Source organism: Oenanthe melanoleuca, chromosome 23 (genome assembly GCF_029582105.1).
Source record: "Oenanthe melanoleuca isolate GR-GAL-2019-014 chromosome 23, OMel1.0, whole genome shotgun sequence".
Lineage (NCBI taxonomy): Eukaryota > Metazoa > Chordata > Aves > Passeriformes > Muscicapidae > Oenanthe > Oenanthe melanoleuca.
The window spans coordinates 4909187-4926175 of NC_079356.1; the positions used below are offsets into that span (position 1 = coordinate 4909187).

At 45.6% G+C, this 16989-nt stretch overlaps 1 protein-coding gene and 3 non-coding genes across 6 annotated transcripts; all 4 read right to left on the bottom strand.

Annotated features, from left to right (window-relative positions):
* Positions 1-348: 348 nt before the first annotated feature.
* PABPC4 (poly(A) binding protein cytoplasmic 4) lies at positions 349-15765 on the bottom strand. Of its 3 annotated transcripts, none has more exons than XM_056509084.1 (16): positions 15648-15764; positions 14760-15329; positions 9305-9498; positions 7327-7442; positions 6711-6850; positions 6441-6535; positions 5713-5850; positions 5043-5138; positions 4329-4601; positions 4055-4142; positions 3704-3820; positions 2426-2553; positions 1807-1900; positions 1586-1716; positions 1402-1501; positions 349-686 (listed from the first exon to the last, which is right to left on the bottom strand). In XM_056509084.1, exons 2-15 carry the CDS (start codon positions 14950-14952, stop codon positions 1415-1417), a joined length of 1890 nt encoding a protein of 629 aa, XP_056365059.1. In that variant the 5' UTR covers positions 14953-15329; positions 15648-15764; the 3' UTR covers positions 349-686; positions 1402-1414. The 3 variants fall into 3 exon arrangements, with proteins under 3 accessions (XP_056365059.1, XP_056365060.1, XP_056365061.1); XM_056509085.1 differs by having other exon boundaries at positions 15607-15762; XM_056509086.1 differs by lacking the exons at positions 349-686; positions 1402-1501; positions 1586-1716; ... (5 more) ...; positions 5043-5138; positions 5713-5850 and adding an exon at positions 5861-5949 and having other exon boundaries at positions 15648-15765.
* Positions 2827-2954, bottom strand: LOC130262372 (small nucleolar RNA SNORA55). The gene has a single exon (XR_008842106.1). It is a non-coding gene; the product is annotated as a small nucleolar RNA SNORA55 (small nucleolar RNA).
* On the bottom strand, positions 4681-4808 carry LOC130262371 (small nucleolar RNA SNORA55). Its single transcript, XR_008842105.1, has one exon. It is a non-coding gene; the product is annotated as a small nucleolar RNA SNORA55 (small nucleolar RNA).
* Positions 5298-5433, bottom strand: LOC130262373 (small nucleolar RNA SNORA55). The gene has a single exon (XR_008842107.1). It is a non-coding gene; the product is annotated as a small nucleolar RNA SNORA55 (small nucleolar RNA).
* Positions 15766-16989: the final 1224 nt, after the last annotated feature.

Here is a 16989-nt window from a genome sequence, read left to right on the forward strand (position 1 = left end):
CCACTTTTGGAGTATAAAAGAACAGCAGAACCATTAAAAAGCCAGGTGAAAATGTATAGGTGTAAACAAAGAACAGCCCATAACAAAAACAGGGCCCAAACTTGAAAAATGAATTTGAAAATACCTCCCCAACCCTTCTTAGATCACTGTTTAAAGCCATCCCCCCTTCAGACACTGCCCCAGGCATATTTTTAACTCAGCTGCCTCAAAATACTCATTATCCAAAATTAGCAAGCAGAAAAAAATCAAATCTCTATTTATATTCATCCCCAATAACTGCCCACCACTTTAATTTCACAAAGCCACACCACATTTATTTATCCAACAGAGAAATGATGACAAACACAATGCAATGCAAGTTTATTCCTTTATTGATAAATGTTTCCCAAACTTTCCAAACTGGATTGTTCAATTAAACACAAACTCACAAAAATACTTCCAGCCTAAAATCCTCTTTAGAAGACACAAGGGGCAGCTCTGTTCTGGCAAAGGAAAAGCTTGCAAACCCCTCCCAGACTGTGGTTTTGGAAACCTTGAGCTTTTTAAATAAGATTTTTAAGATTAATTTACAAAATGCAATATAACTATGTGATACAATGCATGGCCTTGAGATCTGCAGGGCAGTGAAAGATCTTCAAACATCTTGAGCTGATGAATAGGAAGGGGCTATTTGGCTTCTTTGTATCCTAGAGGGGAAAAAGGGAGAGAAGTTACTCACAGCATTCCAGGGAACATAATTGGGAAGGTACAGAGAAGCTGCTCATGGTGGTCAGATGATCAGAAATTGTTATTATTCACAAGAAACTCAAATTCTTTGCAAGTGAAAATAAGAATATTCATCATTCTTCACCAGCTTGAGTTGTGACATGTGATCACAAACAGCATCACAAAGTTCTGGAGATGGCAATGCCAGGCAACCCACAGAAAAATGGATCATGAAAAACAGTAAGAGGCATTCCAAGAATCAAAATCCTTATTCATAAATTAAACAAGAGCCAGCTCCAAACACAGGTGACACTATTTGTGTGCACATCCAGTGAAACATTTCCAACATTTTTTATTTCCTGAAGGCAGGTGGTTTCCAGGATGAGGAATGGGCACTGAGAGCCTCTTCAGCCTCAAAATCACCAGAGCTCCTTGTGGCTGTTTCCCAGACCTGCAGTTCCACAAGACTCATCCTCAGCATGTTCAGGGACTTCAACATCTTTAAATCCCTTAAATGAACCTCAGAATGAGTATTTTTTAAGAATTAGGAGTGTTTGTTGTTGAAGAGTGGACTGTAAACAGCTAAGTGCTGGTCATGGACCCACATGAATTGTCCACTAACAGTTTTTATTTACTGATGTGTTTTATTTACTGATTCTGGAAGCTTTTCACTGAAGCTGAGGACTGAGAACTCACCAGTCATCCTGGTTCAAGAGGTAGCAGCAACCACACCCACTTTTTGGGCAGCTTCTTTCTTGGCTTGGTGAGCCTGCAGCACTGCCACAGCCTCCTCCACCTGGGGATACAAACCCAGAGAGATTTTCTGCTTTTCTGCCTGCTCAGAGGTCTCCAGACACAAAAAAGGAACAGGGCAGCTCACCTTGGACCGGAGGGACTCGGGAGATTCCAGCATGTGCAGCAGCTCTGAGTTGTCAATCTCTAGCAGCATCCCTGTGATCTTCCCTGCCAGGCTGGGGTGCATAGCTTGGATCAGAGGGAACAAACGTTCTCCTGAGGGAGAAAAAGTTCACATGGATGAGTTCTGATCTTTGAAACATGAAGGGGTGAGAAATGATTGGTGAGCAGTGGGGTTTTACTCACCCAGCATCTGTTTCTGCTCCTGGGGAGGGGCAGCAGCCAGCATGGAGGCTGTCAGGGGCTCCTGGCCCTGCACATGCACTGCAGGCTGAGGTGCCTGAAAAGGGCAGACAAGGGTTCTGAAATAAGTATGAGGCTGATTGCTTCATGTTTAGACAATTCTAAGGTGTTCCCTCCTAAAACACAATCCCTGTCAAGCCTACAGAACACCTCAGCTTCAGAAAAGTGCAGGTTCACAAACACTCCCTTCAAGTCTTGAGCTCAAAACCCTGGAATGTCACACCAAAAATATCTTATAAAAACTGGGTCAAACACCATGAGATGTTGAGAAAGCCAGGTGTGGATGGTGATCTTTCTTTCAATGAGAACTTGGCAAAGAGGAGAGAGACTTAAGGAACAAAGAACCAAGAAAAATATCCTTACAGCCAGTCTGGCTACTAAAGGGCTTGTGAGTACAAGACAGATAAACCAAGCAGGGTGCCCCTGGCAAAGGCACAACTGCCAGGTTTTTAAATTCCAAATTAGGACTGTCTGGGTCATAAAAGTAGCTTGAAGTCTCTATAAAAATACTTCAGTTGCATGTGAAACTGCAGGGATTGCCCAGCCCAGCCCCTGGTGGTACCTGCAGAGGTTGGACACCTGGGTGTGGGCTACGGACACTTGAGGCATATTTGTAAGGAGGGACAGCCCTGGGAGCAGGGGCAGCTACAGGAGGACGAGGAGCCAAATTCTGTGCTGCTGTGCCAACACCTGCAAAGGAAGGAGAACACGGTGACAAATGCCTGCAGCAACATGCAAACAAGTTGGGATGTCTGGTTTTAATTCTGAATTCAAACTGTGCTCTGCATGGTGATAGTTCCTTAGAAACCAAAGTGTAGCTGGCTACTTCTGGAAGGGGCTGTTCTCCCTAGAACCAATCCATAGATTCCACACCTTTTGTTTTTCATCTGATCACTGGAAAAAAACTTAATTTGGATGATCTCCTCTGCAAGCAAAACCCATAAGCTACAGAGATTTTTTGAGTGGTGTTGCAGAGGTGTAGAGATGAGTTCAAACCAGTAAAGAACCCATCTGGATTTCCACTGCTGTGCTGTAGCACCAAGAGCCCCCAGACCTGCACTGCACAGCAAGAACAGGGAAGATGCAGGTGCTGCTCTGCTCTTTGCACACATCCCAGGTCTGACAACCAGTAGTGCTAGAGTCAGTGAGTCAGGGGTCTCTCTGAAGAATTCAGAGAGAAATCAGAGTGCACAGCAGTAGCTTGTGTTCTAATGATGGTTGCAAACATATTGGTATCTTCAGTAGAGGCTCCAAGCCCACAGCTGTAGACAGGACTTAGACATAATAGAGTTACAGTAAGAATATTGCTGACATTTCTTAGATGGAACAAGATAGACTGTATGTGTAGTTCTATACATAACCTGGTGTGCTAATAAACTAGAATTCTAATAGGTTAAAGAGTGGTGGTCTGAGCTTGCATCTTAGCTTGTTGGAAAAATGCTAAATAAGACTATGTATTGGGAGAGTTGTTGCTTTTAGCCATTGGCTTTTGCCAGGGCTTCTAGCCATTGGCTTATTGCCACTGCATTTGCTAGCTGCTTTGCCATTGCTTGTCTGTGTACTGTTGAGACTGATGTGCTCTGAAATAAGATGTGTGCTTTGTAATAAGATGTGCTTTGCAATAAATAACCTTTTTAACTATTAGGTGCTTTGCTTATTTAGAAGATTACCCGACAACTACGACCCTAAGAGCTCAGAGTAGGAGCCTACAGAGCTCCGGAGTTTGGTGCCCGTAGAGCACCTGGGGATCAAAAAGAACCCCCACACAGTAGAAGACAAGTCTCCAGAGCAGCCTCCTCCCTCCCAGAGGAGGGGAGGACCAGAAGACAGTGCCCCTTACCGACTCTCTGGGCAGCAGCGGGCAGCCCGCGCGAGGCCGGGGCGCTGGCGGGGGCCAGGTGGCGCAGGGCGGGTCGCGGCCCCGACTGGCGCACGGCGCTCGGCATCCCCTGGAACCCTGAGGGATGAACGGGGAAATGCTCAGATGAACCAGCTGGCAAGGCAGGACAGGCAGCTGAAGGGGTGGTGCATGGCAAGGATCAGAGAATCTCAGAATATGCTGAGTACTGGATGCACACGGATCAGAGTCCAGCTCTTGATCATTCCCACAAAGGAAAGAATTAACTGTTCCTTTTGGGAAGCACAGCCCCCCAAAGGGTTCTACAACCAAAACAGCCTCTGGCACTCTCACCTTGAGGTCTCCCTCCTTGCTGCCATCGTGGGTTGGGTCTCATCTGTGTCATTTGGTTGGGTGCATAGTAAGTGGGTCTGCTCTGAGCCTGGAGGAAGATCAGATAAGCTCAGAGGCAACATCCAAGTGCATCACAAACATTGTTTCCAACACTCAGCTTGGATTAAGAGAGCAGGCAGCTGGCAAATCACAGAATTAACACCAGTGCTGCACCCTTCATTAGGAGCTGCTGCTTACAGGCATAAGGAAGGATAAAAACCCCCGAGCAGCTCACCTGGGGCACTGCAGGCATGAAATACCCTCCAGCAGCAGGCTGGAACTGGTTGATGATGGTGTTGGCAGGCAAGGCTCTCATGCCAGCGATGCGCTGCATGTACTGGTTGGTGAGATGAGCCTTCCTCTCCTCCTTCCTCTGGGCCAGTGCCACATAGAGGGGCTTGGAGCCCACGATGCGCCCGTTCATCTCTGTCACAGCTTTGGTGGCCTCCTCTGGAGAGGAAAAGCAGACAAAGCCAAACCCTTTGCTCCGTCCATCTTCCAGCATCACCTGCAGTGAAGATCAATTGCTAATGCAGTACCAGTACAACTGAAGAATCTGGGTTTTTTTAGGTTTTAGGTAGGATGTAACTTGTTGCAGAGGTGTAGAGACAGGTTCTCATGAAGAGTCACCTGTCTGGATTTGCTCTGCGTTGCTGTCAGCACCATGTGTCCCCAGGCCCACACTGCACAGTAAGGAATGGGAAAGATTTGGTGCAGTTTTAAATGCACAGAGGGAAGTGCCCCTTCATGCTTATCACCTCAAGCATGTTTGCCACTTCCTGCCTTCCCTCTTGGGAAGAAAATGAAGTTTTCCATAAAATCCCACTATTTACTAGCCAAGGTGTTTTCAGAATCACAATAAGCACAAATTAAGCTCTTTAATCCCATGTCAGACAACAATTCCTTCTTCAGGCTTCAAAATCCAAGTAACCCCCAAATCCCACAGTACCTTGGCACTCGTAATCGAGCCAAAAGGTGAGAACTCCTTCCTCAGTTTTTCATCATCTATAGTGTCATCTAGGTTTTTAATGTACAGGTTAACACCCTGGAAGGGAGAGAACAGCATGACATTCACAGCATTAAAAAAAAAAAAAAAAAAATCTTAAGCACATCAACTGTTACCCATCTGCCAGAGCTGTAATTTATCTGAAAACTCTTTATTTAGCATCGTGTTCCTTCCACACCACCCCAAGCTGAAGGTGGTAAATGTTGCAAAGGCGTAGGGACAAGTCCCACTGTGGTGAAAGGGAGCTTGTCTGGATTTCCTCTGCTTTCCTGTGGCATCATCACATGTCCCCAGAACAGCACTGCACCTCAGGGACTGGGGGAGTTTCAGATGCCACCTCTGACATGACCCAGTTCTGCCACAAATTAGAGAGCAGTGCAGAGTTGTGCTGTCTGTTCCCATCCCTCCAGGGATCCCCATTTGAAAGTCAAGGAGACTTCATGCCTGTTGTCTCACATTCCCCTAAATCATTTCAGCACCAAGACTAAGCCCCTGATGCTTCCTTTGCCACCAAATTCCTCAGAGATACCTCTGTGTTTTAACCCAGTAACTGGAAATTCCTTCAACAGGCCAGAAATAGTGCTTAAATTGAGAAAATAAATAGATTATTCACCTGGTACCTGCTGAGTCTCTCCTGTTTTAGCTGTTCAAACCTTCTTTTCAGCTCTGCCTGGCGCTCAGCCTTCTTCTGTGCTCTGCCCACAAAGAGCATTTTCCCATTCATGTCCTTCCCATTCATTTCTTCCACTGCCTGCACAGAGGGTGCAAGAGGAAACTCTCAGCTGCTGCAGCAGGACAGCCCCTGATCCTGTCAGAACAGGACTGCCCAAAGCTGACGTTGTGCCCCTGCCTGTCAGTCAATAAATCAGAGTTTGCACGTTACCTTTGCACCCTTCCTGTTAACAACAGGCTCAATAAAGACAAGCTGAAGTTATCACACAGATCAAGCTGCCACGCCATAGAGCTAACTTGGAAATTCATCCCCACCCTTTCTTGTAATTAAAACTACATTTTAACAAGCATTCTGCTTAGAAAAGATCATTTTGGAGCACTGTTCTCAGTCTAGGTGCCCTCCTCCTCCTTCACCCTGCACTGTAGTATTTCTTCAGCAATTAACATTCTTGATTACACCTCTGCACTCTCTGTGGATCTAGGAAACTGGAGGAATGCCAAGTTTACCCTTGAATGTCAAGCTATTAAGGTGCAAATGGTTTCAAGTTCCCACATCTAGAAGAGGTTATGCCCAAGGCAGAATTTCCTTCCATTTCAAAAACAGGCTCCCAAGGTAAACCAAGTTTTTCTTCTCTGAAGTTATCCAAGCAACATAAAAGTTGGTCCTACCTTGTTGGCTTCTTCATGCTTTTCAAAGCTTACAAATCCAAAGCCTTTGGATTTTCCAGTGGGGTCTGTCATCACTTTAACACTCAGAGTTTTACCTGTCACCAAGGGATAGGGTTAGTAAAATATCAAGAGTATTTCAAGATTATTAAATTCCATATAACAGCTCCAGTCCTCAGCCTAAAAGTGACCTAGGTAGGGACTCTACAGTAGCACTCAAACTAGCACATTTCATGAAATTCACAGCCTCAATAAAAGTATTTCTGTATTTACCATATTTGCCAAAGAGCTCCTTTAGTCTTTCATCATCCATGTCATCCCCGAAGTTTTTTATGTAGACATTGGTGAATTCCTTTGCCTTGGCTCCCAGCTCAGCCTCCCTCTCTTTACGAGACTTAAATCTCCCAACAAATCTGTAACATAAAAAAAAAAAAAGAAAATCCCAACAAACAGATCAGTTTCAAGAGTGAAAAAATAATGTGTGACTTGTGGCGAGGCAAAAAAAAAAAAAATAAATAAATGAGTGTGCAGTAGGAGCTGGGAATGGGGACAAGAATGGGTGACAGCAGAGGACAACAAACAGGCCACAGACCAACCAGAAAAATCATCTGTGCTGTGGCTGGCCACGGAGTCCCAGTGGCCCTAGGCAGAACCCACCCCAGCCCGCTGGCAGAGAGGTGGCAAACCAAGGCTCGGTCAGGGAAACCCACCAGTCCTGGAATGGAGGGGTAGCAGGCCATGGCTTGGGCAGGGTCACTCACCAGCCCTGGAGTGGAGAGGTAGCAGGCCAAGGCTTGGGCCAGGAGAACCAGTGCCTTGTGTGTCCCTGTTAATACCGAGATGCATCCCGGAGCATGTGAGCGCTGCTGCTGCCGCCTGTGACACTCACACTTTGCGGTCGTTGAGCAGCATGCCGTTCATCTTCTCGATGGCCCTATCGGCCGCGTCCTGCGTCTCAAAGTGCACAAAGGCGTAGCCCTTAGAGCCATTCTCATCACACACCACCTGCGGGGCAGGAGCACAGGCAGCTGTTAGCACCCCTCCTCTGCCAGGGGCCAGCGGTGAAAATCAGTGTCCCAGGTTACAATGGAAAGGTGTGCCCGAAATCTGTATTCTATCATCATCTGCTAAACCTGGGGGGCAGTGATCCTTATCTCTGTGAGAGATGTCTGCTGTTAATGGGCCATCTGTTAAACCAGGTGGGACAGTGATCCTTATCTCTGTGACAGATACCTGCTGTTAATGGGCCATCTGTTAAACCAGGTGGGACAGTGATCCTTATCTCTGTGACAGATACCTGCTGTTAATGGATCATCTGCTAAACCTGGGGGGCAGTGATCCTTATCTCTGTGACAGATGTCTGCTGTTAATGGGCCATCTGTTAAACCAGGTGGGGCAGTGTTCTTTATCTCCACTGGAGATATCTCCTGTTAATGGGCCATCTGCTGAAACAACATAGTGCAGTGATCCTGATCTCCTTGGGAGATATCCTCTGCCAGCTGTTAAAAACCAGACAGGGCAGTGTTCTTTATCTTTTCCACAACCCATCCTTCCTCCAGGAGAAATCTGCTGTTAATGGGCCATCTGTTAAACTAGGTGGGGCAGTGATCATTATCTATCTGGAGATATCCTCTGTTAATGGGCCATCTGTTAAAAACCATATAGGGCAATGTTCTTCATCTTTTCCATCCTTCCTCCAGGAGATATCTCCTGTTAATGGGTCATTGAATCCCACTGCATGACTGATAAAATTCTGACTTTTGAGTTCTTTGTAATACTGCATTTCTATTTTAATTTTCCTGGTAAAGAACTGTTATTCCTAATTCCCATATCTTTGCCTGAGAGCCCCTTAATTTCAAAATTATAATAATGTGGAGGGAGGGGGTTTACATTCTCCATTTCAAAGAGAAGCTCCAGCCTTTATTGGCAGACACCTGTCCCTCAAACACTTTCCCACAGCCCATCCTCCCTCCAGGAGATATCTCCTGTTAATGGCCACTGAGTCCCAGTGCATGACTGATAAAATTCCATCATCCCATTGGGAGATGCTCCAGCCAGGGGGAGGAGCCAAACATTTCCTACCCAGATAAAAACTGAGATTTGGAACACCAAGGCAGTCCTTACTCACTGTTTTCCAGAGGACAAGAGCTACCAACCTTTCTACAGGATCACAACTTCAACAAGACCACTTCATCTGGACTGCTACCACCACACTAACCAGTGGGGTGTCAGGTTGTATTCTGACTTTGTCAGTGGTTTTTCTTTTGTACTATTGCATGTATTTTATTTTTCTCATTTTTCCTATTAAATTTCTGACTTGAAGTCTGCCACTGGTTTTGCTTCCAAAACCATTACAATGAGTTACTGCCAAGGGGCAGCACCAGGCAGACACCAACTGTGTGTTACTCCTGCACTTCATAACCAAATCTGATGTAATTTCAGCATTCCCTGAGATTCTGGTCAACTCTGCTTTTCAGAGATTCTGTTTTAACACCAAAGTTTGATCCCTGTAGGCACCATTCATTTAAAGAGTGGAACTTAGTGAACCTTGTGTGCCCTGTAGAACACCAGGATAAAGCATGTCCTGAGCAGGGAAAAACGATCCCACAGCGCAGTCATGTTCACAGAGGTGTTGTGGACTTCAAACCTAAAGTTTGGGGTGGAAAATCTCTGTTTGAACAACATCCAGCACCTCCCTGCCCACACTGCAGCCTGACTTGTGCTGTGCTGATTTATGGTTTTTTTTTCAGTATATTCTGTGATTCTGCTCCTTACACTTATCAAGGAGTGTCCCTTTCACTACCTACACTCACATCTCTGATCATGTCCCCACCCTAAAAGAACTGGACAACGAAACCACATCTCACCTTGCAGGACAAAATGTTTCCAAACGCTGAGAATGTGTCGTAAAGTGCCTTGTTATCAATGGATTTATCCAGGTTCTTGATGAAGACATTCCCAACCCCTGACTTCCTCAGGGAAGGGTCCCTCTGAGACCACATGATGCGAATGGGTTTCCCTTTGATCACATCAAAATTCATAGTATCGAGAGCTCGCTCAGCTGCAAGAGAAGCCAAGAGGAGATTTCTGGGGTTGGTTAAAAAAATGAAGTTTTTAGTGGGTGGGTGATCCTTTTCTCTGAATTTTGCTCAGCTCATGGAAGCATGAGCAATATCTGGGGTATTATCAGAGGTGATCAATGACTTTTAACTCAATGTTTCAAGGGAAGTCTTTGCTAAAAGGTTACACAGACTTTAAATTTGTATTACAGCAATACATTCACCACATCAGCCAAATGGATACTAAAACGCCTGGTTTATTAGCTATATTCTGAATTATTATAAAGGTAAATTACTCCACCCAAAGAAAGAAAGGAAAAACAGGAAACTCTGGTTAAAAAAAAAAAAAAAAAAAAGGAAGTAAAAAAAGTGTGTGGCTGTTTTGCTTTTCATGAAGCTCACATCTCCCCATCTTCATTTCTATTCAGAGAGAAGGATCATCTCCCTGTCAAGTCAGGGAAAATGTGCACGAACACATGGCTGGCTGTGAGGACATGAGTCAGCCTCTACATAACTTATGTGGCCAAAAAATGATTCTGAAATTGCTCAAGTTGCTAAAGATGACAAGAGAATTGAGAAAATTCTGGGGAGAAAAAAGGTCTGTACAGCCCATCTGATTAACAGGGAAGTGTTTCTCTAAACTCTCAAACTCCAGCACTGTCATTCTAACCCCCCCTCCACGAGGCTATTTCTGCTGCCTGCTGGTGTATAAAAAGGATCATTACGTACACACATCAGGATCTTGTTCATAAAATTGAGATGCTTGCACTGTTCTGTGCCAGAAAACACTCCCAGCATGGAGCAAGGAGAGAAGAAAGAAAAACTCTCAATTCCCAGCATGGAGCAGGCAAAGAGATGGAAAGACATGCATTAAAATCAAGGAAAATTAACAGGGCAGAACCCAAGTTTTCCAAATTTGTTTGGCTCAGTTCTCCCAGGCCACCTTCACCCTGTGGTATTTGCTGATTAGATTTCAGGAGCAGAAAATTTAAGGAAAAGAATGATCTGAACACTTTGCATGTGATTTAGCTTGTGCTGCCTGAGTAACAACTCAGCATGTCCCAAAACTACCTCCAGGAATTTGCCTATCAAAGCCTGCACTCCCTACCCCCAGTACCTTCCACTAATGCATGAAGTTTCTCAGAATTTTTCATCTGCCTTGAAATGTGTTTTTTTGTTCTTGCTGCTTTTTAAATTGAACTGGGACCATCACTGTTCTCCCCACACACAAATCCAGTTGGAAATAAGCTCTGCTTGAGGAAAAAATACAATTTAAGGGCTCCAACAGCTCTGTTTAGACCAAGGTGTTAAACACAATTAACTGCCAGGCTATAATGACTCCTCAGCTGCTGCTCCAAGCCCATGCAGGCCAGGTTCTTCCTGCAGTCCTTTCCCAGTGTAGGCAGCCCAGCAGGCACCCTGTGCAGCTCAAATTTGGCAGTGTTTATTTATAGCAGGCAGAGGTCCTGCAGAAGCATGTGCTGGCAAAGGCACAAACTGGGTGGATAACACCATTTGCAGCAGGAATAGGCTCCTGCTGGAAGGTGATAACCAGGGGGTTACAAAGCCACCACCCAGCTCCAGAGCAGTTTGGAAGTTCCTCCCTGTTCTTCCAAGCTCCCTGAGCAGATATTATTGCACTGCTCTTTCAACAGGTTGCTACTGTTCCACTCTATTATTATACAGAGCTTGAAACTCGCCCAGACACTTCTGGTGAAAGCCCTACATGGATTCCCCGAGGGACGTGTGCCACACCCACAGGTGGAAATGCAACCCCACTACACCAGCACCTCAGAAAACCTGTAAGGGATCTGCAGGAGTTCTGTGAATGACTCACACCAAGCACATCTGATCCATTTCCTTCATCTGAGCAAACACCTTCTCATTTTCTTCTATTTAAGCCACAAAGCTTCAGCCATTTCGGTTCCTGTATCTGTTTCTCTCCCACTGGTTCCTGTCATGCTTCCAGCAGACTCAACTGCAGCTCATACAGAACATTAAACACACTCACAGCCCCTTCCAGGCTTCCTTTCATTCCCTTTCTGGGTGGGGAGAGCACCTGAACACTCACTGCAGCTTGCCTCAGGCCTCAAGAGCAATTAAGCTCCCTTGCAGATATAGAATTAACACAATGCTGGGATTAGTGGCTGTGGTTTGTGCAGCATGAAGACTGATAACCAACCTCACACCCCAAGATTTACCCACACAACAAACTCCACACAAGGAGTTTTATTCTCCCCAAACCTCCAGGCTCTCACTAAGGTCACTGAGCAAAGTCCTGAGAAGGAAAGCACACGTATTTTTTATAAAAGAGATGGCTCATATTCAAAAGAATTAAATTCCTCAGTCACTGAGGTTACAACAAAATGCTGCTGCAATGAAACTCATGTCAATACCAGCTGTTCCCTTTTAACTTCACGATTTGCCTCACACAGCTCCTCCTTTACACTGCCTTCAAGGAGAACAAACAAGTTTATCTCTACTTTTCTACAAAAAACACATATCTATTCCCAGCCCTGGGATCCTCCTTAGCTTGGGAAATATTCTGTTTTTCCTACACTTTCAGAACACCTTATCTCTGCAGCCAAACTGAAGTTTCTCTGCTTCATTACCCTGAGTTGTCATTTCGTGACTGTCAATGTTTGGAATTCAGTTGCATGGAACACATGAAAAGAGAAATTCAGCTTGTTTGTTGAATTTTGTTTTGTTTTCTTTCCCTTCTTCACAGTCAAAAAGAATAAATATTAACAACCACCACTGAGCCTGAAGTAGCCAGAACTTTGAAGTGTTTCCTTACCCTGCCTCTCACAGCATGACAGGCTCAGAATTCAGCATTCCCTGGTTACTACAGCAAGGAACTGCAATCAAAACCAGCAGAGCTCATTTTCCCTAAAAATAACCTCTCTGCAGCACACTGCTGCCAGTCAGACAATGCCTGTCCAGCATCACTCCAGCAGATAAAAAACTGTAAAAAAAATCACAACTTTTGGCCCAATTTGGGCACAGGAACCTGGAAGTGCAGAGTATGGTCATGATGTGACAGCATGACCCTAAAACGGGGAAGAATTCTGGCTGCTTGATTTGCTCTGTGGACACAGGGGCAGAGTCCTGCTTTAGAACAAAAAAAAAAAAAGTTAAAACATTGCTTTATTCATATTTACAAAGCCTTCACCCTTCCACAAAAGGTGCCAGGGAAATGCAAACTATCATTTATCAACCTTTTTAACACCTACTAGCAGTTCAAACATACAAAGTGTCCACAAGAAGTGTGCAGAGCACAAAACCTCCTGATTACTGTAAGCACCTCTCCCAGCCATAAATCCAACCAGATTCCCACACTGCTCCCATCAGCTTTTCCCAGATTTAGTGGGATGAATCCCAAGTGCATTTCTGATTATGCATTCCTGGAAGAAAACACACAATCCCTCCTCCTCTCAGGAAGCCTCATGCAGGCAAGTGCCACCTTGAAAAGAGTCAAAATTTCTGCATTTTACAACAAAAATTACATTCTTCACAATCAAGTTCGTTTAGGAGAGAAGACAACCCTCTTCAAACTATCTGTCCATGTCCTGCTGCATTACATGGAGTGCAGCAGCTGGGTTTTGTATTTATGCAGTTTGACAGGAGAAAATCAGAAATTCACATCTCTTCGTGAGGGCAGGAGCAGTTTGATTATTTCCCTGTCCCGATAGTCACTCAATGATCAGCTTTAAACCACTTGACCTTCTAGGACTCACCAGTAACAAGACACCACCTACTTGCTCCAAGTATCACTTCAAGTCCAGGAGTTTCCTAAAATGTCTGCTGCCTCCCCAGCAGCCCAGAATGGTGCAACCTCCCCCGAAATTCCTGCCTATTTATTACCATAAAAGATTACCTGGGAATATACTGGGAAGGCCCCCATTTGTACGAGGTGCAGAATGCTTCTGCTAAAGCACATGGGACCAGCCACTGATCCCTTCTGAGATCACTCTCTCTGCTTTGTGAGAACTTTACTACACTCCTGCACTCCCAAAATTTATCTAATCCAAGCTGGAGTTCCTTCCTGGCTTTGTTTCTGCTGCTTGTTTTTATTCCTCTGCTCCTGCAAAATGAGATCAGAGCCTAAGGAAGGCAGATGAGCTGGGCTAACTTTGTTCAGAACATAAATGGACCAAGGTGGTTTTGTAAGAGGCACTCAGGGCAGGATGGGACCACAAATTCAGGCTCTCACTGAGAATCTTTAAAACAAATACACTGCCCCCCAAAAAAACAAAAGCTTTTTTGGGAGTGCCATGAATGAGAAATTATGCAGTGGGGTGCAAATCAGCTTTTAATCAGCATGACAAAGGAAAGGACAGTGCTCAATCAGATCATCCAAACAAATGGAAGGAATTGCCCTGGGGGAGGATGGAAGCTCTGCAAAAATGTTAAGTAAGAAAACCTACAAGCTAAAGGAAAGTTTGCATGTTGCTGAAGTCTGTGCTGCTGTAAACTGATTCTGAATTCAAGGGGAAAGCTCACTCATCTCCACTTGGATTCTGTATCAGGCAGAGATGTTAAACCCCAGCACGGAGCAGTAAACCTGCAGCAGTCAGCAAGCAGAGCTCTGAAAACTGGGGCAGAAAACGCTGACCCATTTTCCTTCCAGAAAAGGCGTGTTCCAAAATGACCTCTCCTGTCCCATCTTTCACGTGCTGCCTCAGCTCTGCAACACCTGGCTTTGAGCAGGAAACAAAGTGTGAAAAAGAGTCTGGCAAGAGCAAAGCAAATGTGGGTTCTGCACATGAGACAATCTGGTTTCCCACACATTGAACAAAGTGTTTTATTTCACTTTAAAGCAAGAACATCACTCCTCAAACTGGGAGGCACATCCAGCTTGGACACAGCAGATATTAAATTATTGAACTGGGAGTGTGTGGATCAATAACTTAACTGAGCACTCAGCCAGGGCTGACTATTCTGAAGTTTCTCCGCTAGGACTGGCTGCACCAATTCCCACAGAAACAGCCCCAAACTACCCCAGAACGAAAGGAAACCCAGCGGGAATTATTTTCTTATGTGAGGAACAAACACAAATCTCCGAAATTTGGTATCAGTGCAAAAAATAGGACTGTCTAAAAGAGCATTTTACCAAGCAGTAAAAAAATAAACCTGTTGCCATCACCAGAAAGAGACTCACCCGTAAAGTGCTGGTGAGCAGCTGCACGGCAACACGTGGGGAGAAAAAAATGAGGAAAAATGAAGGGGGGAAAAAAACCATGTGGCTGCAATTGTCACTTACCATCTGCGGGCTGCTGGAAGTTGACGTAGGCGTAGCCCAGGGAGCGGCGGGTGATCATGTCCCTGCAGACCCGAATGGACAGCACGGGCCCGGCCGGGCTGAACTTCTCATAGAGCATGGCCTCGGTGATATCGGGGTGCAGGTCCCCCACGTACAGCGAGGCCATGGGGTAGCTGCTGGCCGCCGTGTTCATCTTCCCCTCGGCGCTCTCAAGCGCTTTTTCACTTACGGGTCTCAAGTCAAGCTCCTTATAAATATTAAATCTAGGAAAACACTCAAACTCTTAATTAAAGCCTAAGCTGCGGCCGGGCAGAAGCTTGGGACAAGGGGGTAGCGCCAGGACAGAGCAGCTGAGAGGGTTGTGCAAGCTCGAAAATCAACAAAAACACCCCAAAGTTAATCTTGGAGAGCAGAGATGGGATCCAAAATTCACACGCCGGCTGCCGAGCGCTTTGAGGCAAAAACCTCTTAAACCCCCAACGTCTCTTTTTTTTTTTTTTTTTTTTTTTTTTTTTTTTTTTTGCTTCGACTTAAGCCCGGATTCTGCAGAGCGGCGGCCCGTTGATTTTTCTGAGGAAACAAACAAACAAACAATAAAAAAATAAATAATCTTACACGCATTAATACAAGTTTGTTTTTTGTTTTTTTTTTTTTTTGTTTTGTTTTGTTTTGTTTTTTTTGTTTTTTTAAACCGGCTGGGCTAGATAGCCTGAAGGTATTCTAAATAAACCCCCGCGCACGCGGCGGCCTGAGGGCAGGCGGGCAGGGCGCGGCCGCCGCCGCCTCCGCCGCGCTCTCCCGCCGCACCGCGCTCCCCCCCCAGCCCTCCCCACCCCACAGCACCGACCCGGGGAAGGGTCGGCGGTGCCGGGCCCGGCCCGAACTCACGCGGTGACGGCCGCGACGGGCGGAGGGGCGGCGGTACCGGCGGGCGGCCCTTTATAGGCGCCGCGGCGGCGCGAGTGGGCCGCGGTGCCGCCGAGAGGAGGCGGCCGGGCCCGGCGGGGAGCGGCCCGCGCCGCGCGCGGCGCCCCCTAGCGGCCGGGAGGACCCGCTGCCGCCTCCCGCCATTTCGGGGCCGCCTCAGGGGAGCGGGCGGTGTTGGTGTGACCATTGATAAATGATTCGTGTTCGTCATAGTTTTGGAGTTTGTATAAACCAGAATACTTAAAATAAGGAAAGAACGTGGGCCTAGATAAAGGGAGATATATGATTAAACCCCGTCTGTTTAAATCCCCCTGTTATGAATATTGTGTATACCAGTCTGTAAAAGACCGATAGTCTGAAAGGTTTTTTTGCAGAATCAGATTTCCTGCCTTTGTGTGATCAATCACAAACTACCTGCTAAAGATCAGGCTTCCCAATCCTGTTTTTTATCTCCCAAGAGCAGATGGTTCCATGACCAATGTCCCAAGAGCTGTCCCAGTTTCTTTGGAAGTTTCTTTGCCCACCACTGCTCACCTTGCAGAATTACTGCAACAGAATAATAACAATTATTGATCACTACTAGGAAAACCAGAGTATAAAAAAGGAGCTGCAAACCAAGTTCTGTGGAACATGGAGTGGGTGGTGACCCCTCATGTTTTCCCCAGCGCTGCTTGCTCTTTTTGTCTATTTTGTTTGTATAAAATAAACCAATCTAAATTTTGCTGAATATCAAGACTTTGTTTCTCATTTATAACAGTGGGAATGGTTAAAGTTGATCGTTGTTGGAAGTTATGTGGCTTTCTTGATTAGTTTTAGGATAGTGAAGGTGAGGGGATGATGGAGGGGGTCCATAGGGGGCTGCAAATGTCAGGGAAATTAATTCATAAATACCTGAGGTTTATGTCCAAAAAGGAGACAGAGGAGTCCTTTTTGCTTTATTGGAATAAAAAGAAAGGCCATGGGGCATTTCCCTGGGATCTCTCAGATTTTTGGAGGGCACAGCCTCCTTTTTATCCCAATTTCCCTCTCTTTCCCCATGGGCTGAAGTACTTGAGAGGCACAGACTGCCCAAACACCTGATACCTGAGAATCCCCTCTCATGTACAACCCTCCCTTTTCATTTCTAATTCTTATAGAATTCATGGTTTTTCCCCATTGCTTCTTTCATCTTCCAATATCCAATTTCATTTCTCAGCAAACCTACAGTTTGTTTGTAAAGGCAAATCTCTTTTCCCATTTATCAATCAGTGGAATCCATCCCATTGTTTCTTTTATCTCTCAGTGCTGGTTTTATCTACCAGTA